The sequence below is a fragment of the Delphinus delphis genome, chromosome 2 (genome assembly GCF_949987515.2).
Source record: "Delphinus delphis chromosome 2, mDelDel1.2, whole genome shotgun sequence".
Classification (NCBI taxonomy): Eukaryota; Metazoa; Chordata; class Mammalia; order Artiodactyla; family Delphinidae; genus Delphinus; species Delphinus delphis.
In genome coordinates this window covers 67,600,992-67,627,448 of record NC_082684.1, presented here as the reverse complement: position 1 = coordinate 67,627,448, position 26,457 = coordinate 67,600,992, and the positions used below count along the sequence as shown (strand labels likewise).

General features: G+C 32.6%; 1 protein-coding gene across 1 annotated transcript in view; it reads right to left on the bottom strand.

Annotated features, from left to right (window-relative positions):
• The window catches only part of STRN3 (striatin 3), a 112,273-nt gene that overhangs the window by 7,304 nt on the left and 78,512 nt on the right, over positions 1-26,457 (bottom strand). The window contains exons 8-13 of the mRNA XM_069540317.1: positions 9,200-9,333; positions 7,705-7,880; positions 7,469-7,516; positions 7,049-7,170; positions 3,317-3,484; positions 1,892-2,081 (exon numbers count right to left, since the gene is read on the bottom strand). Of these exons, the coding sequence (XP_069396418.1) occupies positions 1,892-2,081; positions 3,317-3,484; positions 7,049-7,170; positions 7,469-7,516; positions 7,705-7,880; positions 9,200-9,333 (838 nt within the window). The remainder of the gene's footprint in view (positions 1-1,891; positions 2,082-3,316; positions 3,485-7,048; positions 7,171-7,468; positions 7,517-7,704; positions 7,881-9,199; positions 9,334-26,457) is intronic.

Below are 26,457 nucleotides of genomic sequence, written 5' to 3'. Positions count from 1 at the left end.
AAGAACTCTTAACTGAACTTAAACACATTGAAAAAAATAATCTATGTAAGAGGAAGAAGGGGACTTGGGTTGAAAAGACACTTTGGGTATAATGTGGTTTGAGATTTGACCATGGAACCATTTAAATGTTTTCTATAATTATAAAATGACTTTTAAAAGAGCAGTCATGAAAAATCAAACAAATGAAACTTAACGATAAAATTAAATGAACTTAACCATATATCCAATCGGCAGTATAAGCACAAAGAAATGAACTACTTCAAGTGACTTTTTAAAGCACAGTAATTAGACTGTCCGACACTAGTAGACTATACCCTATTATCAGTAATGATACTGTTGGTGGTGTTGCTATTATTATTCTGAGATGACTGTATCTGTACTGTGAGATAAATCAAACAAGAAATTATGATGATTTTGCTGAGAACCAAGAGTTTCAACATTGTTAAAATGAGATAAAGATACGAAATCAATGAGATAAAGATATGAAATCAATGAGATAAATCTGAATTAGAATTGGAAGTATTTGTATAAATTTATCAGTCTTTTTCTTTATTAAAAATGTATTTCTAGCTCTGTCCACTGAAAAAGTCTAAACCAATGACCAACTCAAGAGACATGAAAGCCATGGGAACTGACTCAATAGCACAGCACCTATCTTGTAGTCTCTAAATGCCATTTTCCACTAAAAGAAACCATGGCTCCTTAGAGAAATGGCTGATTTCAGATCTGGGGTGCAAAGTGAACAAGATGAACCTAGAACACCTTGTCATCTCAGAAGGCAAGAAAACCATCAACAACTAACAGGGTCATGTCAAAAGGAGGACTCAGAAGCCAAGCTGAATAAGCTCTCACTGGCCAAAGATGAAATAATCGGAGTAGCAATAAAGATAATACCTGCAACAGACTGAAATACATAAAATACATTTATATCCAAGAAAGATTATAATGATAATAAAACCAAACAATACCCAAAAGACTCACTGGTCACCTTTGGAGGATGCTAGGGAACTACCTCATCATTTTAAAGCAATCATTTATCTTGCTTTTCCTTTATAACTACTAACTCCAGGTAACCAAATTACTGATGAGAGGTGTTCCTTTTTATAGAAGCATTCTAGCTAATAATGGAGAAGAAATGACAAAATTAGAAAATAATTTTTCAGCAGTTAATGAATTAATGGACCCAAGCAATGAATGGAAACATAAGAAAAAGATACACCAGACAATATTTACTTCTGAAAAAAGTGCAGATTACTATGAAATAATCTTGCGAAAAACACTTATAAACTTTAAAATGAAGACAAATAAAAACATTGAACCTGAATTTGAATAAGCCTCTAGATCCACAAACAATTTACAGGAAATAAAGTGAATAGAGGAGCGCATTAAATGATACCACAAGGACGTAACTGGCAAAATCCAAACTATGGGAAACTACAGGACAAACTACCTAATTTCTTCAATTAAAAAATGCAAGGGAAATAAAAGAGATGGAGGGGGAACCTACAGATGAAAAGAGACCTGAGAGACTTACCAACCAATCACAATGCATGGGCCTTATTTGGATCCCTATTTGAATAAACTGTAAAATACATACACATCCTATACTTACAACCTTGGCCATTTACACATAATTAATGGAGCTGGATGATGAGTTCATTTGGTTCATTATATTTTCTCTACTTTCACATGTATCTTCATTAAAAACTTAATTAATTCACTTGCTTTCTTTTACCTTTACATTGCTCTACTCACTTCTCTGTCCCCACATATTCACCCAAGCTTTTAAGCATAATTTGAGGAAACAGCAGAAATAATAAGTATACAGTGAAAGTAATTATTTTTCCATCCTAAATACAGTCAAAATATAAAAATTGAAAGGTTACCCAACTATTGTGAAATAATCCTTTTTAAGGTTCCAACCTTACCAGAAAACTTACCAGAATCTATCTGTGATGAAAGCATCACCAATGACTGTGATGTTTCTAAATCATAAATTACTGTACTACCAGTGTTGAAAGAAGTCACCATATGAGCTGGATCACAGCCTATAAAGTCAACCGATGTAGGTATTCCATGCTCTGAAGGGAGCACAAAGAGACGCAGTGTAAACACAATAATTTAGAAATCTCTGATTTTCTAGTAAGAAAAAGGAATTTGAATATTCTTGAAATAATGTTAATAATGAAAAAGAAAGCAATTATGTTAGGATGGTAAGATATAATGGGTAACTTTTCCTCAATTATTAGGAGTTTTTATAACATTATAAGAAAAATATAGCTAGAAGGCTCTTAAAGTAAGAGTAGATATATACAAAAATTATTGTTCTCCTATGCATTTTCTTCTGAGAGAGAAAAAAAACCCTAGGTTAGTTTACTGGCCCACTTGCAATTTTATTTCTTCCTGTAAAATGATAAAATAGCATTCTCACATCACTGTCTTGGGAGACTGTTCACCTGTCTGAGACTGGTAAGCCTTATCAAATAGCTAATACAAGTCAAATTCTTGGATCTGTGAAAATGAAGGTTTGGACTTTGGAATGCACTGATGCAGTACTATCCTAAAGTGTCCCAAGCAGCAGTTTTGCTCTTTAACATATTAAATTCAACTGTCCAGATCAATGCACAACTACGTGAAATCTGGAGTAAGCAATTAATTACCTGGAGGAAGCAAGAAACAAATTATCTAAATGAATTTTCACCTCAAAAGCTTATTTAGGCAATTCAAAAATTAGTAGAATCACTAAGGTATCTAGAGACCCAACAAAATTAAGCGTAAGTGTTCATCTAAAATGTTTTAAAACAAAAAATTATTTTTAGTAAAAATAAAAGGTATGATTTTAAAAAATTACTTGTGTAACTCAGTTTGCACTTCCCAGTTAAGGGTGCTATTTCAATGATTATGGCTAGACTTCTCAACCAGTGTGCTCATATGTGGTTTATAGGTATGCTTGAGACTGTGATCCCTTCAATCTTTGTAAGCAGCCACTTGGATGGAGTTGGTGGAGGGCCTCCTGCTGTTCCTGTAAGTAGCCTCGTTTGTCTACTCTACTGTCACATACAAATAATTCTATTCTTCACATAGGACATGTCCTGAAAATGGTCAAAAAAAGCACTGAGCTACAGGATATACTTGCAAAGCACCTTTCTTATTTATAAAAAAAATGACTAGGAATAAAAAAGATTATCACAGCTTTATAAATTTTTTTCAATTATCTCTTTAAGCAGTCAGGAAATAGTAAATCAACTACTTTGTCTTTTTTATCTTCCAAATTTTTAAAAAATTAACTTTTTTCAAAGAGGCAAAATTTACTCACCCTTGTCTCCATTGTAAGTGCAAATACATGGCAATTTTTCTTGTGGATTCCATAATCTAACAGTGCCATCTGCTGAACATGACAGTAATTGATTTTTTATGCCACTATAAGCAAGACCCCAGACAGCATCTGTATGAGCAACTAAAGTGCCAGCTAGAACATTTGGCTCTGTAACAAAAGAAACAAATAAAAGTTAGCTGAAAGAAGTTTTAAAAAAATGCTTTTGTATATAAAGATAACTTACTACATAATTAAGTATAAAGACTACACATACGGTCATAATAAGATAAACCAAAGTGCACATAGCCATCTCTATGTTGTGGAGTTATGGGTTATTTTTATTTCCCTTTCCAATACTTGCCTATATTTTTGCAATTTTCTAAAAGGAACACACACTTAAAAAAACCAAACAAAAACAGCATTATGGAGATGTAACTCCCATGTCATCGAAACCACAAATTTAAAGTGTCAGTTAAATGGTTTTTAGTATATTCAACAAGTTGTGCAATCATCACATCAACATTAGGACACCTTCATTGCTTGTTAGCTATTTCCCCCCAATCTTCCTCTCTGCCTTTCTGCAGCCCTAGGCAACCATTATTCTACAGCCCTAGGCAACCATTATTCTACTTTGCTTCTATAAATTTGCCTATTCTGGACATTTTACACAAATAGCTTTTTGTGACTTCTTTCACTTAGTGTAATGTTTTCAAGGTCCATCCACGTTGTAGCATGTATCAGTGCATTTCCTTTTATTGCCAAATAATGTTCCAGTGTATGGATATACTACATTTTACTTATCCACATCTGATAGACAATGGGGGCTAATAACATTGAACATCATTTGTCCTACAATCCTGTTTCTCTACTAAATTCCCACTTTCCACAGATTTTTCTCATCATCTCTGCAATACTCACAGTTCGTAACCTCCCTTACTCATGAATGATTCTCTCTCATACTTCACTGGGGAAATACAGAGTTGAAATAGAAACTTTTCCCCTACCTTTCTGTCACCCAACCTATAAATCTACTTGTATCTAAAACCATCTTCTCCGTGTTTCCAGATACAACTAAGGAATTATCCTCCTTCCCTCAAAAGGCTAATTCCACCAGGTATTCTGGATTCCATTCAACACACTAACTTGCTTTCATGTTTAGTTTTTCTACTACACAGATTATCCTCCTCCCTGGGATCATTACCACAGCAAACGAATATGCTCCAAAATCTCTCAACCTAATAAACAAACCTTACACCACCCTTCCACCAAATAATAGAAAACCATATTGAGTAAATGTGCTTTCTTACCTCCCATTTACTCTCTAAATCACTCCAATACCATCACCACACCAAAACAACCCTTGCTAAAATCACCAATGTCAAAGTCTATTCTATCAAATTTAATAACATTTCCCTTCCTTCCTTCCTCCTTTCCCTTCTTCTCATCACAGTGCCTTTTCATCCATAGAGTGTACCTTGAAAGGTCATCCAGAGGTCCCTTTACCTTTTGGTCTTAGCCCCAACATCCAACCTCTGTCTGGCCCAAACCTGGACATCTATTTGTTACTTATAAAAAAGAACCTTCCTATCTTTATATTATTAGACCTCTAAGCAACATTTGAAAGTGCATACCATTTCTTCTCAAAATGGTATGCTTGCATGGTTCCACATTTTCCTGGACACCCTCCTACCTCACAGGCCAGGCCTTCTTAGTTTTTTTGGTTGGCTCTCTTGCTCTAGCCACCCCACCTGCCACGTCAGAGCTCCTCAGGATTTTGCCTTCTCTTCCTACCCTATACAACACATTCTCCCTATGTAATGCCACCCATTCTCATCTTGACACTGATGGTACCTACTTGATATTGCCATCTCTTAACATGCATAAAACCCCAAACTCAGCATCCTTTATCTTCTCACACCTGTTCTGTTCCCATTCAATATGCTACCATCGTACACTCAGTTGCTAATGTCAAAAATGCAGGTGTGGTAATGAAAAAGTTCTGAATTAGATAGTGGTAATGACTGCACAACCCTGTGAATATGGTAAAAACTACTGAACTGTGCACTTCAAAAGGGTGAATCTTATCATATGTGAATTATACTTCAATAAAGCTGTTAAAAAATAAACAAGAGTCACTCATCCATCACTATATCCACTCAACCCAATTTATCAATAGATTCTGTCTGTTCTACCCTATCTCCCCAGTATGTCTTAAATCTATTTCTCTCCAACTGCTCTACTACCCACTCTAATCTTGGCAACATCATCTCTCACCTAGTCTATCAGATCACTATGTTACAACTTTACAACTTCACATTGGTATTCCTTTCTCCACTCTTCCCACCCCCAATCTATTCTCCTTGCAACAGGCAGAGTTATCTTTTTAAACCCTACATTTCCAACTTGCTTCCTGGCTTAAAACTCTTTACTAAAAGTTAACTTTGTTCTTCAGATTTTGGCTTGAATGTGATTATTTTAGACTATATCTAAAGAAGACTTTGGCTGTTACTCTCTCTCATAGTACTGTATCTTCATACCACTTACCACAATTTGTAACTATCCATCCCCTTGTTTGTGTTTAAAGTCTAATTTTTTCTATCAGACTAATTCTTATTTGCTGTATGCTTGACATCTGGCAAATTTAGGCACCAAGTGTGTGTTAAATAAAAAGACCAAAGAGCTCTTAAATTCTTTTTTGAAAAAATATTAACATTTATTTGGCTGTGCTGGTTGTGGCACACAGGATCTTTGTTGCAGCGAGTGGGATCTTTAGTTGTGGCATGTGAACTCTTAGTTGTGGCACGTGGGATCTAGTTCCCTGACCAGGGATCAAACCCAGGCCCCCAGCATTGGGAGTGCAGAGTCTTCAACACTGGACCACCAGGGAAGTCCTTTAAATTCTTTTTAAATGAACCAACCATTAAGTAGACAACTATTTAACCATTCTCATACTAATAAACGTTCATTTTGTTTTAATTTTTTATAATTACAAACAATGCCTTTGTAAATATATTTGAATACATGTGCAGGTATTTGTTAGCCAGATTCTAGAAGTGGCACTTGGGAATAGAAGTTTTTTTTTTTAATTAAGGAATTTTTTGTCCCTCAAGTTGACAGATTTATATTCCCTTATGTCCCTAATTTGTTTCTGTCGTCTCCCACTAAATATTTTTTGAACTACATAAAGTATTTAAGTTTCAAAAATTATTCCCTATGTTAAATTTTATTCTCCTTTCTGTAACTAGTACTGAAATTAATGTTTGAATTAATACAGTTTTTAATTTTTGAACACCATAGAGGAAGTACCAACTTGCAGGCTAAAATATTCATGGCATGATATTTCTTAATTTTTCTCTTTAATAAAAGCACATTACTAGTAAATGGAAGGACTAAATGAAGAGACTAATACATATTTAAATAATCTTATAATATTTGAGGTGATTATTTTTGTCAGCCCCATTCACTTTAAAAAAGACATCTTGAAGCCTTCCCTGGTGGCGCAGTGGTTGAGAGTCCGCCTGCCGATGCAGGGGACACGGGTTCGTGCCCCGGTCCGGGAAGATCCCACATGCCGCAGAGCGGCTGGGCCCGTGAGCCATGGCCAGAGTCTGCGCGTCCGGAGCCTGTGCTCCACAATGGGAGAGGCCACAACAGTGAAAGGCCCGCATACCACAAAAAAAAAAAAGAAAAAAAAGAAAGAAAAAAAAAAGACATCTTGAGACTTTTACTTACCATATGTATCATATGGATCCACATTAGGACTAGGCATATTCCACCACTGGATAGTTGCATCAATACCACCACTAAAACACTGTTCTCCATTAGAACTAATAGCTAATGATAGAACAGGACCACTATTATAGGAAAAGAGGAAAGAAATTACTTATAAAGCCTAAGAAGAAACTCACATCTGCATCCCCCCAACCTCTCTCTAAATTTATGTGGTATCTAAAACTGTTTAGGTAAACATGTACATTTGAACAGTACTGATTATATTCTCACTAATACAATTATTAATCAAATGAAATATTGTTCAGTATGTCTTTCCTAACATAAAACAAACATTATGAGAAAATTATAAGGTTTTACAATTGATAAATAATAATTAACAATAACTATGGTTGAATTAAGTCCTAATTCAATAAAACTTACATGTGGGCCCTAAATGTGTAGATAGGCTCTACATCTAAAGAGGCACTCCTAAAAGAAGGGGAAAAAAAGGGTGGGGGGGGGAGAAGATAAATAATGGTAAATCATTGGTTGATATACAAGGGTCATTAGGAAAGATCAAATGAGTACATAAAAGATATGGGACCATAAAGAATAATAATTATTTATAATTAGCAAATTTGGAAGGAAAAAGAATAGGCTAACATTAAAATACTTGCTTTTTGGCAGGAACTGTTTTTTGCAAGTTCCATAGTTTCAGAGTATGGTCCTCAGAGGCAGTAACCAGCACAGGTTCTACAGGATGAAAAGCTAATGCCCGTACTCCATCAAAATGGCTACGTAGTGTATACTTGGGATTCCATGTCTTTCGAAAGGCATCTTTATTGGCAGGCAACTAAAAAGAAAGAGTGCAATATTTAGTGGTAAAAGTAGTTAACTGATAGGCATGTGGAATTTTTGTTTGTTTTGGAGTGTTTAAAATATATATTCAAAACTGCTTTGCTAAAATAAAATGTCCAGCGGAAATTTAGTATACCTTAAAAACTTTATAACAAATCTTTATCATTTAATAAGAACTAAGAAGAATAATTTCATTAGCTTTCAAATACTTAGATCAAATGAGTCCCTTAATCTGTTTTACCTAATCATCAGGGTAAACCCAAAGTCCTATTAAACATCAAATGAGAACAAAAACAAAACAACTACCATGCTGCAATACTTTACAAGAAAACAATAAAAATTATATAAATTACTACTAAAAATCCAAGGGTGCAACATTAACAATACAGCTGTCATTTAGAAAATCAGCATGTGATATTTTTCAAGGCATCAAGTTAAAGTACTTTCCAAAAGTCTGAACTAAAGACACTTTATTGATATTGATAAGAGGTTAATCTTTTTACCTTCATTTCTCCATCTGTAAAGACAGGCTGTGAAACCACTTCTAAAGTAGTCAAAAGTTTATTGGAATTTAGTTGCTTATATACTTTAAAAGTATTAATGAGAATAATCCAGCCCACCAAGGCTGATGTCTCTAAAAAAGCATGCTAACGTAAGTATAAAATGTAGAAAAAAGGACTTTGTTATGAAAGGAAAAAAATTAATTTGCTGAAAAACTGCAAATACACTAATACAAAATCTAAGCAAGTATAGTTAACTCTCGATTGAGTGTTTATTGTCTATAAAAAATTTAACCCAAGACTAGTTTCACCTCTAACACTGTCCTTCCCACGTCCTCTCCATCCTCTCCCCATCCCTCAAGTGAAGGACTAAATATTCAGGAAATGACAAACTAACTCTAACATTATCCTTTAAAAAAAAAGTTCAACAATAAAACGTGCTTTTTAAGAATTATCCTGAAGGCAAATAAGTGATTCAGGTTACCTATTTTTCTCTTAACAGCAAAATATGGCTTAATTTGAGTAGGTAATTGAGAGTTGACTACTCAGTTAGATATTTATCAACCAATATTTTAAGGTAATCAATCACCCCAAACTCCTAACTAATCCACCACAATACCTAAGAAAAAATTTAAACACCACAAAGAAAGTAGTTATAAGAAAAAAACTACATGTCACTTCAAATAAACACAATGTCACACTTAAACTTATCTTTTCCATGCACCTTGACATTAATTCTGTTTTATAAGTGTTTCCAAAAAATAAGGAGCCTTCTATTAAATCATTAAAAAATTAAAAATAAAACTGCACTTACATCATAACTATAGTCTGCATCATTTGTTACCGTCAAGTCTGCAAGGTCTCCAAGGCCCAGTACACTTAACAAAACATCATCAGAACCCATAATAAATGACTTGCCTCCTCCAGATGGAAACGTTATTGGTTCAGCTATAAAGAACAAAACCGCTTCTTAAATGCTGAAAAATCATACAGTACAAGACAATATTGTGGGGGAAATGTAAGCACTTAACAGTTACAATATTCAGTAATATAATTAATTTTTTTCCCACTTCCCTCATTTCTTCCACTCAAAAAATCCTATTACTGTGTAGTAATAAACAAGTGTTTATTTTGGAACTGAACATAATTTCCCACAAATCAAATGTGCACTAAGATATATTATTTCAGGGTGGGAGGTGGGGCACAAAAGCTTTGTCTATTTACATCACTTATCACTTTGGTACAACTGTAATTATAGTATTTTTAAAACATAACAGGTTGTTGCTAAGTCCTTTTGCTTTCTATCATATTTGCTTGAAAGTGCTAGGTATTCTAGTCCCTGGTAAAAATTAATATAAGTATTCACATGTAAATAGTTTCCAGTCTGCAATACAGTGTATCAGCTTACTGAAGTGAAGCCTTAAATTGCTCAGATTTCTTCAGTAACAGCAATGGTCTAGGAAAAGGGCAGTTCTACCATCACTGTCCGTTTTCTTTCCCCAAAAGGTTAATGTATGTGATCTTCAGAATGGCTTCCAGCTTTCAAACTTTGACTATGTTTTTTTATTTTAACTTCCCTTTTATTTACCATTATACTTCTAAAATAAAATAACTAATCTATACTGACTATGGATAGCACTTTAAACTTCTGATACTTGGACCAATTAAAATCAAACACTGCCATAATTAGAATAACTACACTACTATAAATTTTGCTATTACAGTTATAGTATAAGCAATAATTCTCCGTATCATTTCAAACATGCTTTGAAAGCAAAATTTTAATCTTAAAATACAAGGGGAAAGTACATAAATCATTGTAATACAAAACAACTCAACATATCAATACATATTTAAAATCCATGAGCAAATTTAAAAGGGAAACATAAAAATTCAAGCTATTTATCAATTTTGAAAAATTCCTATAAAAGATGATGATATAAATTTAATACACTATAGGAAACATAACAGATGTCATAAAACTTGTCAGTCATCACTAATACTACTGAAAATATTCTGAGAAGATACAAGTCAACTTCTCCTAGATATATACTATGGCAAAAGTAAAATTCATCCTTACTTAGAATATCTTATTATTTATTAAAGTAATCTGTAATATCAAAGTAAGCTATATAATTTGATTCAAATAGGGTCCTGAATGACATTCCTAAAATGAAGCTGTGTGTCAGCAACTGATATAGGGTAAATCAGAAAGAAAATACACATAGGGATAGTAGTATTTAATTAATTTTATAATGACTATACCTACTGAATCTAAATAATCTATAGCACTGATCCTTCCTATCACTATCTAGTATGCAGTTATTGGTAATACCAGAGCAGCTGAGAATTATAAAATCAATAGTTTAAAATTATGTTTAAGAACAATTATATAAAATTCATTAGGTATTACTTTCTCAAAGCATTTTTAGCCAGTACAAGGACATGTTTTTCTTTTAAGCTCAGAATTTGTTTCTAAGACAAGTTAGAACAAAATGCCACAATTCCTCCCACTCACAATTATACAAACACTCAATAACAGAACTTCTGATAAATGCCCAATAAAGTATTGGTAACTTTAACATGGTAACTAATTATTCTGCATTATTACATATTCTTTTTGCAGAGATATTTCTTATCAGTTACTGGCCAATTTAAGAGCATGTGAAGGGAAGTGTCTAAGCAATATTAGCTAGTTTTATTAGAGTTTTAGATTAACTGTATTAAATAAAAAGTATACCAATTTCTAATTAATCACATAACTACAGTTCTCTATCTCTATACACATATATCCATTTATATATAGCAAGCTATCCTGCTCACTCAGCATTTACTACATATACATCTCGGTGAAACAAATCTTTTAAGCTGTATTTCTCCTTTCCACAATCACCCATTACTGTGGCATATAGCAATCATAATAAATACTCAATTTATCTGCCCCTGTCTGTTTGCAGAGGGAATTAATTTCTATTCTATAAATTCATTTTATTAATGTTAACATAATTACCTATAGCACATGATTACATAAGCATAAAAATGTTATTAGCAATTCAAAGAAAAATTATTAAAAGGAACAGTTTTTAATGATATAAATTATGATACCTTTTATTAGATAGCCTAAAAGATTTCATCAAGCAATTTAAGAAAACTATTATCATATTAGCATTTCCCTTTACGGAAATCTTAGGGTCTACAAAACGAGGTCTTACAACAAGGTCCTTTGTGTACTTTTTAAATTAATCCTCCTTTTTTATGGACACTAATGACCAAGGAAACCTGTAGCTCACATATCAAACTCTTCCTATCTCCTTCAATTTTATCAAATCTAAAGAACACAGCTCAGTAACTGATTCCATCCATGCCAGTGGCAACATGGTATACCTTAAGTCTTAACTAAAAATTGTCTGAAATGTTGTAATGTGTATAAGTTTCTCTCCTTGAAAACAGATATTTTTTCTTTATACAATGAGGTATGACACGGCCTTCAACAGGAATGCATAAAGTTGGAGATGGCCACAGAAAATAAGAGATTATGAACTCTAATGTTCCCTTCTTAGCTCTAAGTCAAAGCTGAACTTGAATCTTTTTTAGTAACAAATTCTAATAATATTTACCCTTTAAAAAGTGTAATAATGTTATGCTTATCTTCCCACCCCCTAGACCTTCCACTATTAATAGTCAGATCACTGAGTTACTTTTTTTTCTTTAAAAAGCACAATTAGACACAAACATACATACAAGTTCTAAATTGGTTTTTGTGTAGCATGAGTCTTGACTGTTTTTTTCTATAGGTCATTGGTTTGAAACATTTAAAAGGGTCCCTAATTCCTGCTAATACGGCCTTGCCTTAAGCTGTAAAATCTGCAGTTTATGTACAGTGTTAACTACAAAAATTTTAGCAAGTTTTCCTATGCACTGTTTGGTAAACCATTACTAAATGCATAAAATGAAGAATAATGGAGCTGGTATATGCATTTTAGAAAATACTTCCTAAAGTAAAACAGGAAAATAGCTTAACAGTGGGAAAGAGATCTAGGAAAAAATCAATAGACTTTTACTTTTCCTGTTGCTTTTCATGCTTTAATATGTTTTGTTTTGTTTTTATTATTTTAGTGATTTTCTTTATCCTTCCTCAAATATCCCTAGATTATGATGAGTGGTAAATGCATGCAGAGATGATTGACTGTAAAGGAAAATGCAAAATTATTTAATTTTAAGGAAAATGTACTAGTAGAGAACCCTTAGAAGAGCATAAGATGTATTCAAAATTTTTTGACTGGGCTATCAAATTACCTTACAGAGCAAAAGCAGAAATATCAGTGAAATTCAATCTATATGCCAAATTATTAGATAATGGACTATCCTTTATATATATGTATTATATATCACAATAAACCTTTGGTAAGAATTCAGTCTCATTACTTACAATTATAATGATCTAGACCTAGATTTATCAATTACTCAAGTACATCTACATACCTTCAGCTAAAATCAATTATGGAAAAAAATGCCTAAATAGTATTTTCATTTCCTGTACATTTCTAATTTAGGCAAATTTTAGAAAATTAATTACAAGTAGTATATACCTAGCACCAGGTTAAAGAATAATGATGTTGCCTTATTCTAAAATGATTATATCAGGCAACTGTTTTATATATATATAGAGAGAGAAATAATACATGTAAAGTTCCAAGCACAATCTCTGGCACTTAGTTGTCTCCTAATCAGTGACAGTTATTATTAGTTACTAAATGTAAGCAATATGACAAAATGACTAAATAGTTCTTTTCCATATGTACTATTTCAAGTCTACTATTTCTCTGCTACTAGAACTGTAAGCTAAAGTCACAGTTCAGAAAGGTACTTTGAAATGATATATGAAACAACTCCACCTAACACCAAAAACAAACAAAAAAATTATAAAGACACAGAAGCCAAAAATTTCAAAATCCCTTAGGACAATTACACCAAGAGCTTGCCCAACACCTTCTCTGAAGATCATATAAACTGATCATTTTAAAACAGCAGCAAGGTTATAATATTAAGGAGATGTGATTTGGAATTAATGTCTTCTGCAATGTAAATAAACATGACAGCTAAATTTTGTACCTTCCTCTGCTCTTGCACCTTCATGATCAGTTCTAGTAGAGGCTGACCTAGACTGATTTATGAATCCTGAAGGGATGAGGGGCAGCTCATCATCTCCCAGATCAGCTATCATGTCGTAGAATTTTGTCCTGTTGACCCCTGTAAATTAATGTCAGCAGCAGAGGTTCATGTAACAGCTACCGCTTGACTTGCTAGCAGCCTTAAAAACCTACTTACTAACAAAATAGGCTATTTTTAAGAAGTTCCAGTTATAAAAATCTCCAATAATCAAAGATGTCTTCAATTTTCCATACCAACCCCCCCAAATAATTTAAATATTTAAGATATTCACTATTTCTGTGGAGATACATATATACATAAAATTGAGTCTTCTGTCACACAACCAAAGTTCTAAGCTCACAGACACAGAAGGTACCATTAAAACAAAAAATTTTGGTGTTTAAGTTACCATTTAACAGTGTAAAGAATAAAACATGAGTTTTTCCAACATAATCCATTATTTTAAAACATTAACAAAGAAATTAGTACAAATGATTTTTATGAGGGTGCAACAAACAATTAACTTTCCCTGTGTTTATGTGGATATTTTCCTGCCATATTCACACAAATATGTCATTAACAAATCAACTCCAATTTTCCTCAAAATGTTTTTTCACTTTTCCCAAATTTGAAAAACCTGATTTACCCATGAGCTCTCTTAGTTTCTCATCATAGTATAAAAAGTCAGCATTGTCATAGGCCATAAGTTTAAGGAGAGAATTTCAGCTGTTGCATGGATAATTCAGGCCCAAATATGCAAAACTCAGTAGCATCTACAGTACTGTGGGATCTCTTTAAAACTGTGAAATTCAGAAATGACAGGAGAATCATTTCTCTTATGTATTTTGAAAGAAAATAGTTTTAAGAATGTCATAAAAAATAATTTGAAAAGACAAAAGAAAATGCTTTATAGTCAATATAAAGTGAAAACAATTAAAATAGGCAAATCCAAGGCCACACTTTATGACCTTATTTACTAATGTCAACATTAATGGACTAATTAGACTACATAATTATTAAATTTCACTATGGCTATGAGAATATTAGTAATTCTATAGGAACTATCATTCATTTATGTATCCCTAACAGAATGCCAGATAGTGAGATTATAAGGCTTAATGGAAATAGGTGGAATCTTATACATTTATTAACTCTATTTCACAGTAATCCCTAGCTTCTTAGAAACGCTTGAGCAACTCTACTGTACGCAAAATGTCAAGTAGTCTGAATTTCCTAAAGTAATTATAATGGAGAAAACTCAGTTATTATCTGAGGATTTTCCCCGACAATGAAGTGACTGTAAACAAATTCTCTAATAAATGAAAAACTGCCAACTGGATATCTAACCATCAGTGAAATTCAACATGAAAGAAGATGAATGTTATCCTTTCTCACAAAATAGCTCTCCTTTATAACTTTCCCACTTATGAGTACCAACATCATTGACTTGATTTCTGTTCTTAAAATTCTGCAACCACATCTTTTTTCTTTCTTTCTTTCTTTTTAATTTATATTTTTGGCTGTGTTGGGTCTTCATTGCCGCTCGTGGGCTTTCTCTAGTTGCGGCGAGCAGGGGCTACTCTTTGTTGCAGTGTGCGAGCTTCTCATTGTGGTGGCTTCTCTTGATGCGGAGCATGGGCTCTAGGCAAGTGGGCTTCAGCAGTTGTGGCACGCGGGCTCAGTAATTGTGGCTCGCGGGCTCCATAGTGCAGGGAAGCCCTGCACCCACACATTAAGAATTCCTTTTCAACTTATAAATGAGGAGGGGGGAGATCTGTTTTTAAATAGAAGCCTCCTTTAAACTATTCTTCAGGGACTTCCCTGGTGGCACAGTGGTTAAGAATCCGCCTGCCGACGCAGGGGACACAGGTTCGATCCCTGGTCTAGGAAGATCCCACATGCTGCAGAGCAACTAAGCCTGCACGTCACAACTACTGAAGCCTGCGCACCCTAGAGCCCGCAAGCCACAACTACTGAGCCCACGCGTCGCAACTACTAAAGCCCGTGCACTTTAGGACCCGTGAGCCACAACTACTGAGCCTGTGTGCCTAGAGCCTGTGCTCCGCAGCAAGAGAAGCCACCGCAGGAAGAGAAGCCACCGCAACGAGAAGCCCGTGCACTGCAACAAAGAGTAGCCCCTGCTCGCCGCAACTAGAGAAAGCCCGCGCACAGCAACGAAGACCCAATGCAGCCAAAAGTAAATTTAAAAAATTAAAAATAAATAAAACATATTATAAAAAAATATTCTTCAGATTAATCTCTTTCTTGCTATTGACTTTATTCTAGTCAAAGCTTGCATTCTTATGAATTACTGCAGAAGGTTCCTAATTGGTTTTCCTCTCTTCCAGCTCCATTTGTCTTTAATCAAATTTGAATACTACAGCTAGATTAGTTTTCCAAAATTATCACATTTATCATATCATTCCTTACTCTGAAACCACAAACAGCACTTCAACACTCTTTGAATCAAAGCTAACTAAAATCTTGTACTTAACCCTATATGTGCTTCATATGCGCTGATCCTATTTTCCTAACCAATCTCATCTTTCAGTGCTCCACAATACAAATCTCCCTAATTTTCAAATCAGAGCAGTTTCCCTATAGTATCAATATTCACCAAGGTTCTTTCTACCATATTTTGTCATATCTGTCCTTACCTATCCCTTAGAAAGGTGAGAATACTTCCTGCACATACTTCCATCTCCTCTGTGAGCCTTTGTTGATCTTTCTCTGCTCACTCTTATCATACTTATGTATACCATAAATTTGACTTTATTAGATATTACTTATAAATAATTTCATCATATGATAGCTAAATATAATAAAGACAAGAAAAAGTTTTATCATTACAGGTAAGTCATATCTTCCTGAACACATGGACTGGGAAATATGGAAGAAAAGGAAAGCAGGAGACAACATGAAAGTTAATTAATGTTTAAACTGAGGATCCCAAATTATATAATTATTACTTTTTTTGGCTTGCATACTATAGCCAAACATTAGTTTCTGTTTGGCACAGTGGCAAGTTTAGGAAAGATAGGAATGTCCCTGCTTTAATTCTAGTTTCTCAAAAACTGCTAAAAGATGAAAGCAGATTTCTTAACCAGATGTAACAGTCCTATCTAGCACCTACTTTGTAGAACATCTTTCAACTAACTACATTTAATGCTCTTTCATTCTCTTTCTAAATCTATCATTTAATGAAATGCAATTTCAAATAAAAAATTTGAAGTCTGATTAGCAATAATGAGAAAATTGTAATCATATTAGTGTAATAGAATGTTATACATAATATTATAAAAATATTCAACGGCATAATTGAAGACTCATTAGGTATTAATTAAACAAAAGTTGATTCTCAATTATTACTCTAATCTATAGAAGAAATACTCTTTCTAATTGTAACACCAAGAAAAACTGTCCTTTCACCACTATGAATAATAAAACAACCCATCTATCTCTTAACCACGACCATCAAGTCTATACAAATGCACAATCAAAAAAAAAAAAGCACAATCATCTAAACAGATTCTAGGAAAACGAAAAACAGTATGCCATGTGTAAGCCAAACTATGGACTGACAACTGCTGTTAGTGTTTTTGTTTTTATTTTTTTTGTGTGTTAGTGTTTTTAAATTCACTCACAAACATACACACTCATGACATGAAATCTATCTTTCCATGACTCTATTAAGTAAAACAGTAATTTTTTTTCTTTTAACTGAATCTACTGTTTTCCCTTTCTCAATCTACTGTTCTCCCTTTGTTAATCAGCCTTATATTCTGAAGTGAAACCAAATGTTTAGCAGGCAATCTGGAGAAGATAAGTTTATTTTAGAATAAGATTTAGTTATGTCATGTTTGCTTGATCTGTTGTATTTTCTATCATCTTAATTAAAAGAAAGCTTTGACATGACAAATGTCATCTTAAAAAAAATGACATCATAATATTAAGGAAAAAATAGTTTAGCTGCAAAGTGATTCTGCAGTTTAAAAATGTGTCCTCACTGAAAGAGCATCAAAATACTTTCTCCCCCTTGTGAAAATACCTGAATTATTTTCTTGGGGGAGAAAAAAAAGAGAAAGAAACCTGAGTTGAAGAGTGGTCTGTTTTAGAAGTGTGAAATTGAAGCCAGAAATATAAAACAACTGCGTTTCTTAGCTGAAAATAATATCCCTTAACTATGAAACAACTGTTCGTCTTTGATTTGATGCAAGAGAATAGTGAACAGTTTTATGGACTCTCTCCAAAACAGAAGCAGGTTAATCATCACAGTCATTTTATAGTATGTGCCAAGGTGCTTTTATAGGCTTACTGAAAGTTATTGCTACAAAATAATAATTTCACCTTAAATGTTCTAAAATGCCTAATATATAGATGATTGGACTTAAGTCACAATTTACAAAAATATTATATTCCCTCTTGACAGTCTGTCATCCTGAATCTGGAATAGCAAATGACAAATACTAATATGAAACTTTTTTTAAAAAAGGAAAACTAGAAAATGATCCAGGGATGCTCATTTATATGTGAATCTTTGAAACACAAATCTTTTGAAGAAAGGACACGAAATAATCTAATCTTCTTTATAAGCCTCAATTTTATAAGTATAAAACAGCATAGGAATAACAATAAGCAAGAATAAGACTATCTATTAAAGGAAAACATATTACAATCCACAATTTAAACTTTCCATGTTGAAAAACCAAAACAAATACCAAAGTCTTAAAAGATTTTTACCCTCCTCCTTCATATTCTAAATAAAGGTTCTAAATTTCAGATGCTTTACCCTTACTTCAGTTGCTATACACAGTGTGATTTTTGTTATTGATTTACATGTTTTTACTGAGACATAAAATACTGCAAAAAAGGACACCATAGAAAGCTAGAAAAATCCTATCAAACCAAGATTTTGACAAAAGATTAATTCCGAACCCCCCCTCACTCCCTTTCCCAATTACAGAAAGCTTAGAAATTATTTAAAGATTACAGAAAACAGAGTTTTAGATTAGATAACAGTATTATATCACTTAATTCCCTGATTTTCCTCATTGTACTGTGGTCATATAGGAGAATGTGTTTGTGCTCAAGTAACATGCGCTAAGGTATCTAAGGAGCAACATGTCTACTACTTACTCAGTTTTCTGAACTGTTCAAAATAATAAAGGTACATATTTAAAGAGAGAAGGGATAAAGCAAATGTAGTAAAATGTTAACATTTAAAGAAACTGTGAAAGTGCATGGAATTCTTTACCCTATTCTTGCAACTTTTCCTTAAGTCTGAAGTTATGTCAAAATAAAAAGTTACAAGGAAAAGGAAGCTTAACCCTTCTGAAGCTTAAGACCAAAATAACTGTATCAAGTCTCTTTAGTTTCACGGTGTTGACTCTTAGAAATACTAATCAAAAAAGTAAGAAAAAGAAAAAGAAAATTAATACTGAATTGTATCTACAGTCCAAGGCAAGGATGTCACTTTTATTTTCTTTTGCCTTAGGTGGGAAAAATGAAGGGTGAAATGGAGTGAACAAACTGGAAGATAGATAAACATTAGCTTCCTGCCTCTTGATTTTAGAAGTCTTTCCATTTTTAATAGTCAAATCATGGTTGAGTCTTTACAAAGTTTAACAGTTGGCATTCTCACCACTTTTTTTCCCATTAAAAAAAAAAAGGCATTTAGATTGGATTATATCTGATTTCATATGGTAAAGTTAGCAAATAATTTTCTTCCCTTTAAGAAGCTGGAAAAAACTCTGTAGAAACTTAGTGCTATGATCCAACAGGTGTGATTCATTCACATTTTGGAATAAAGAAAAAAGGCTAAAGTTTATGAATTATTCTAACTTATACAAAGCCACATCTGCAAAAATATCAGAAAACCCAACAAAAATAGATAATAAGAATGCTAAGGAAATTCATGAATTATCTTTTCATGTAAAATTGTATCTTAGCATTAACATGATGTTCTACCTGGATTAAGACCTAAGTTTATTATCCATCAATTAAAAAAAAAATTTATTTCCATGGCAGGGATTCAGAGCCAACATTTTCAAGGTGAACTCTATATTAAAGAGCAAAAAGTTTTTATTTAACTAATTCACAAAGGAAGTGTAAAGAGAAACATAATTTATTATTTCCTAATTATTCACTCCTGAGACAGTGTTGGAAACCTCATCTTTATATCTACATACATGGGTAAATTTAAAAGCACTGGTGTTTATAAAAACAGTAAAAATGAGAAACAATCTGAAGGATTAACTAATGGAGGCTAGGTTAAATTCACAAAATGCAATGCTATATAACCACTAAAATTATATTTTATTTAGATGACTATGAAAATTACGAAAAAATGAATTAAAAACAATATGATATTCTTGTTGGAAATTGTTAAAGGAGGTTTATGTATAAAGACATTTAGAAAAAGTTGGAAGAATATATGCCAAATATTAATATCTGAGTTGTAGGACTGAAGGTGATTTTTACTTTTTTGTGTCTCTACATACTACTTGTATTGTTTGAATCATAAGTATGTTCTATTTTTATGGCTATATAAAGTTAGTTTTTTTTTTTTTTTGAGAAAACAGATACAAAAGCAAAATTAAAGGGGACTGGTTGAATAACACAGTACACATTTTGGTAATAAAATCGTATTGAGACATGAGAGCCTCAGGGCATAGCTGTGAGGTCTCCAGATCCTGATTTAATCACAGTAGTTCCCTTTCACCCATTTCACATATTAGGTTCTGCAATATTCTGCTTGACAACAGGGTAGCTTGGTATAAAGAAATTGGAAAACGTTATACAGTGGAATATTTATTGACATGAAATGGTATTTTCTATGAACTGTTAGCTAAGTAGGCAAATAACAAAACTGCATATTATGATCCTACTAAAGAAAATTAATTAAATTACAATTTTATGGGGATTTTAGACTTTAGTTTCAGTTCATCTGTTTCTAATAGTTCTTAAACAGGTATTTTTTTCAATAAAAAACATTTTTTAGAAAAATGTAAAACCTACAACTAAAAAACCTTAAGTTGACTTATATCTTCTTTCTAAACCTCAAAAAGGTACAGGCATATCTTGGATATATTGAGGGTTCAGTTCCAGACCACTGCAATAAAGCAAATATCACAATAAAGCGAGTCACATGAATTTTCTGGTTTCCTGGTGCATATAAAAGTTATGTGTACACTACACTGTACTGTATTAAGTGTGCACAGAATTATGTCTCTAAAAAATGTACATACTTTAATTTAAAATACTCTATTGCTAAAAAACAATACAGGGTTGCCACAAATCTTCAATTTGTTAAAAAGAAAAAAAAATGTGTATAGATCTAAACACATTCTATCAGGAAAAAATGGAGTATCTATATTTTAAATTAAAAGCAATACTACCTAGCATTTTCTAAAGAAATCTTCAGCAGGTAAGTCAGTTTATGAATAACATACAGAAAATAAGTAATCTAATATTCAAATAAACTATTTCTTAAAAAAAAAGATCTAAACCCTAAAATTCTAATGTCATTGTGTCTATATTAAAATGGCCAATCATGCAAAAGTACTTTTATACTCAACATGCATTAATTATATAGGTAAGTGATGTTAGAGCTGAACACAGTCCCTGCCCAGCATTAAACATTTTTAAATATGGTAAGCAGTTCAACATAAAATATGAAACTTCTTAGAGAACAATTTACCTTTTTATTCACATGCAATAACATAAATAAGCATAAGGTTATAAAAGTGCACAACACGTAAAATCTCCCAAATTCCTTATTTACCTCCACAATAAATTAAACCATTCAAAAACTGCTTCACTGAAGAAAACTTACACCCTTTTCCACTGCAACTGCCATTTCATAAATTAATATATTTGTCACCAGAGAAAGGAATATGAAAGAATGCCTACATGGTTTTTGCCATTGAAGTCTACTGTTTTCTCCTACACACAGTCAAAAAATTTAGACTGGCAGGATTCAATGGCCAGTTCAAAATAAAGTTCCCCAAAACTAAACTTCAGTTTCTCCATTTAATACTCATAGGTCTGAAGATGATTTTCATGCGACTGTTCTTAAGCTTGATTCACAAAATGGAAATGAATTACTTCTTTGAGATGTGCTGTAGCTAAATTTATACTTTTACAATACATTCATTGGTCAGGATATTAACAGTGAAAAATACACTGAGGTACCCAAAGACACTCAGTGATTGACCAAACAAACCCTACTGCCACCACTACCCTCTCCTCTGGCCTTACTCCATCAGAGTAGCCAAGAAAATACTGCCTAGGAGAGCTTTTTTTTTTTTGCTACTGTTGTTGTTTGTGGTTGGATTAAGGCCAGAAAGCACAAACTATGGAAAGGGCTTTCCTATTCACTGTATTTTGGAATTCTGAAACTAAGAAATGTAACCTGGACATGAGCTGGTTATAGCAGTAATACCCTATGTATCAACAATACAGAAAGTTATACTTTCTTCCTTTTGAACAGATTTCTATTATTTTTCATCACAAGGCCAATATTCCTTACAGTTTGGTAAACTTTTTAAAGCTTAAAATACAGACAAAAACCCTGAAATTCTTCCTTCATCCTTATCCACATATTTAAAATGATTTCCCACTTGATCAATAACACAACCTAAATTACATTCAAATAAATTTCAATTATACAACAGACAAAGTTTAAAGTTAGTTGCCCCCTTTATAAAACAAAAAGAAGTAGACAAAAAAATCAGAACTGAAGAATTTTTTTTTCTCAAAGATTGGTATACAAAAATTATAATAGAATCTGCACTTACTCTTTACCCCTTTCTTCCCCTTTCGTTCCTTCTTGTACTGTTCCTTCAGTTTACTTATTAGTCCCTGGTCTACATCCCAAACCTCAGTAGTTGGGGAGAGGTCATCTTTATCTACATGCAGCATATTATTAAAAGAAAAAAAATCAGCAGTTGGCAATGCAAGCTGTTGGCAGTAAACTGTTATAGCTTTATATAATCATAATAAAAATGTACTAATAGCATATATTCAAAGTACTTTAAAGGTGCAGTCTCAGTTTTGGTATTCACAACTCAAACTCTAAAAGCTCATCTAGTAAGTTTCTAAACATTTAATACCACTAACAAAAGTTAAATGGTGCTTCATTTCTATGAATCACAAATTTGAAGGTTATTATTCTTTCAATAACTGATATTCTTACAATGGACTGACATTAGAAATCTAATGTTATACAAAAATAGATCACTGCATCTTTATAAAAATGTTAATAAAAAATTATTCAGCCAGCATCATAAAAGCAAATGAATGAATTACATGCGAACTACTCATAAAAGTGCAAGCTAGAAAGGTCAGTGCCATTTTATTGATGAAAATATTCATGCACCTTCTGTCACATTGATTCTGCATGCACAAAATAACTGTACTAATGGAGAGGCATTCTAGTCCAATATAATACATACATATATTCCAAACTACAATGTTTCGAATAATCCATACAAAGCATTCAGAGAATCCCACCTCTGCCCCCACCCCACCCAAACAGTTCAACATCTCATTACCTTCTTCCATTGGTCTACAACTAAGATTAGCAAAAAAAAAAAAAACAAAAAAAACAAAACTCAAATTCCACTGAAGAACTTTTTAAGAGTTGATACTTTTAGGGTAAGATAAAAGCAGTGAAAAGTATGGAGAAGTGAAAACACACATTGCTGTAAATCTGCTAAGGATGATACTTTAGCTATTTTAGCTGAATAAACAAATCCGTATTTGTTTTAAGTAAATACTTGTGCCTAGAATAAATTTACCCTATAGTAAACTAAAGGAAAAACAGCATTAAAAAGAAGCAGAATAAAAATATGTCTATTCGAATTATTTTAGGCATTAAAGGCTTTTCCATCCTTTAAGTTTTAAACTTACTGTTTAAGTTGAAAGCTGTTATTAGGAAGTTTAACATTTTGTTAAAGAACTAAGAGTTTATTTAACCCTGTTATTAAATAAAAATTATACCAAAACACATAGGCTAAGTCAATCAAGAAGACTGACATAAGAGGAAGATTTTAGAGAAAACATACTTTAGAAATTTTTGTTAACTCATTATATTCTGGCTTACAAGCCTTATAAACTCCCTAGGACTCACTGATTGCATCTATACAGTGGACATACAAAAAGCCTTTTTTCCTTATAGATAGTTGTATGTAAGTAAACATAAAAAATTCTCATATTTAAATGGTACACAGGGAAATTCCCTGGCAGTCCATTGGTTAGGATTTGGTGCTTTCACTGCCGGGGCCCGGGTTCGATCCCTGGTTGAAGAACCACGATCCCGCAAGCCAAAGGTACACAGAAATTCAATTTAATGTACCTTGAGCTTTTCCTACTATAATTGTCATCACTTTCTCCCTTACGGTACTATGATCTTAGGTAGTCAGTATGTAAAAAGCTAAATCCAAAAATTTGCTAACTTGAATTACCTGAAACTAGGTTGTTCAAGCCTGAAATTTACACGATTATTTGTCAAATCTGCAAACTGTAATACTGTTTGTAATACAGCTGTAATAATGATTTAAATAGAAAATCCACTTTTCATGTACTCTAATCATGAAAACAATGCTATATCAGGAATCCGTTCTGTCACTTTATCAAATACTCTAAGAAAAAATGTGATCTAGAGAATCGCTTGTACTCATCTTAATAAAGCTTACAATTCTTATTTTTAAAAGAGACAAATGGACACATTTTGAGCAAACTTTGTTAAACCTCATAGAAACAACAACAAAAAATTTAAGTGGTATATACTTTACACTGGAAGTTAGATAAAACAGTAAAGTTTAATATGTTTTTTAAAAGACCTTTGTAGAAAAATAAATCTGTGAATAGCTCTAACTGGAGTAGCAAAGGGTAGTGAAGTGAAAAAGCAAAGGGAATAAAAAAGGATAAGCTTAAGAAAAATACAAATACTACTTGCAAGGTAAACTCAAATCTAGAAAACAAAGGTAAACTTAAGGCAGTGCAAAGAAAAGGTTGGTGAATGCATATGTGCACAAACATCCTGAAACTTGCCTGGTAGGTAACAGCTGATTTGATATTACTTATAAGAAATAGTTAAGAGCAAAAGGGAAGAAGCAGCATAATCTTCTACATATTAATTCTGTTTTTAAAAAATCTAGGGGGAAAAAAAAATACCAAGAAATGAGGTTGAATCAGTTGCGGGAACTTTCTTGTTTACAAGAAAACACAAATATGCACCAAAAAAATGACCCTTGACAACTCAAAACCACAAAGGCCTAAAATTTTGTTATGGTGATTCTAACTACCAAAGCAAAGGAATTATACAAATCTACTTAATATAGCATAAATTGGTAACTAACTTTATGCAAATATTCAGTACTTTATTCATTATATTTAAATACAAACATTTGGTATTTTGTAGTCCTATACATTCTACAGACCACAGTTTCAAAGTGTAGGAGACAATAACTAAACAACCTTAAAATGCCTAGTCTCCATGAGAGAAATACCGAAATTAGAAATGCTCACAATATTTCTGATTATGCCAAGAAGTAAAAACTACTAAAATTAAACCCAGAGTACCTAATGTAGATGACAGAAGAAGAAAAAGATTTAAAAGCTTTCTAAAAGCAGTGGTTTCATAGGATAAAAGGATTCAAAATTAGGTACCCGAGTAGACTGCTAGTATACAAAATAAAAAATAACATAGATTATCCGATGTGGGTGAATACTGGGATGTTTCATTATGACAGACTATTTACTTTTAAAAACAACAACAACAACAACAACTGTGTCCTTTACCAAGTAATTTATCTGAAAAGCATCACCTTCCCATCTGTAAGTAAATTCAAATTTTAAGTAAATGAATTAAATAAATATAAAGGGGTATTTGTATATCCAGCCTCTTTGTTTTGAAAAAAACTGAGTATGACACCTGTTGAGTAAAAATGATAAATTCAAAATCACTGCATAGATCCTTTGATAATTTTCCATTTCTTAAGGAAAGAAACTACTTGAACCATTTTGTTCTTAACAGAATCCTTTCCTTCTCAAGAACTTAAAATGCTTTAAAGGTGTTTTAGACTTGTCCGGAAGGAAGAGACTTTGTCGGTTACTTCCAATTACACAAGAAGATTCAGGTCACTCTCAAATATTCACAGTAAAAGTAAATAAAGTATCGACACTTGTCATTCACACTAATTAGGTCCTCACTTGAAACTCTGCTCTATAGCCAGAAGTCTCTGGACAGAAGGACAATCAACTGCACATAATATAGTACTTTGATTATAGAAATAATGCCATTTTATACAAATTACATTCCTGAAATTTTTATGTATTCTTCTGATGGACAGTTAAACTTCCAGCAATTTTAGGTGAAGAAAATAGGAATGGATATGTGCCAAGATTTAGCTATACAGATGTTTGAAAACTGCTTTTGATCGTTTTTTTCTTTAATAAAAATAATCTAAATGTACAACAGTACAGCAGAGTTAAAGAAATAGTGGAACATATTCCATCAAGAATACTATGCAGTTTTTGAAAATGATGTTGCGGAAGAATAATATATTAAGTGGAAACTGTGGTTTATATATCAGCACGCAGCAAAATCCTTGTTAAATAAAGATATAAATATTAACCATGATTCTCTCTATATAGCAGTGTTACAGGTGATTTTTAATTTTCTTCTTCACATGTATCTGTGCGTTCTAAACCTCCTAAAAAACACAGGAATTATAAAATAATTATGTATTTATACAATTTAAATATATTTATATAATTATTTTAAAATCCAGAAAAAAATAAACAGTATTTTAGAAACTTTCGGAAAAAAATAAGGTATTTCCAACTTTGAATGGGTTGCACAGAGAAGTCAGAAGAAAACATACTTTTACTTTTCTGGAGCAAGGTTAATTCTTG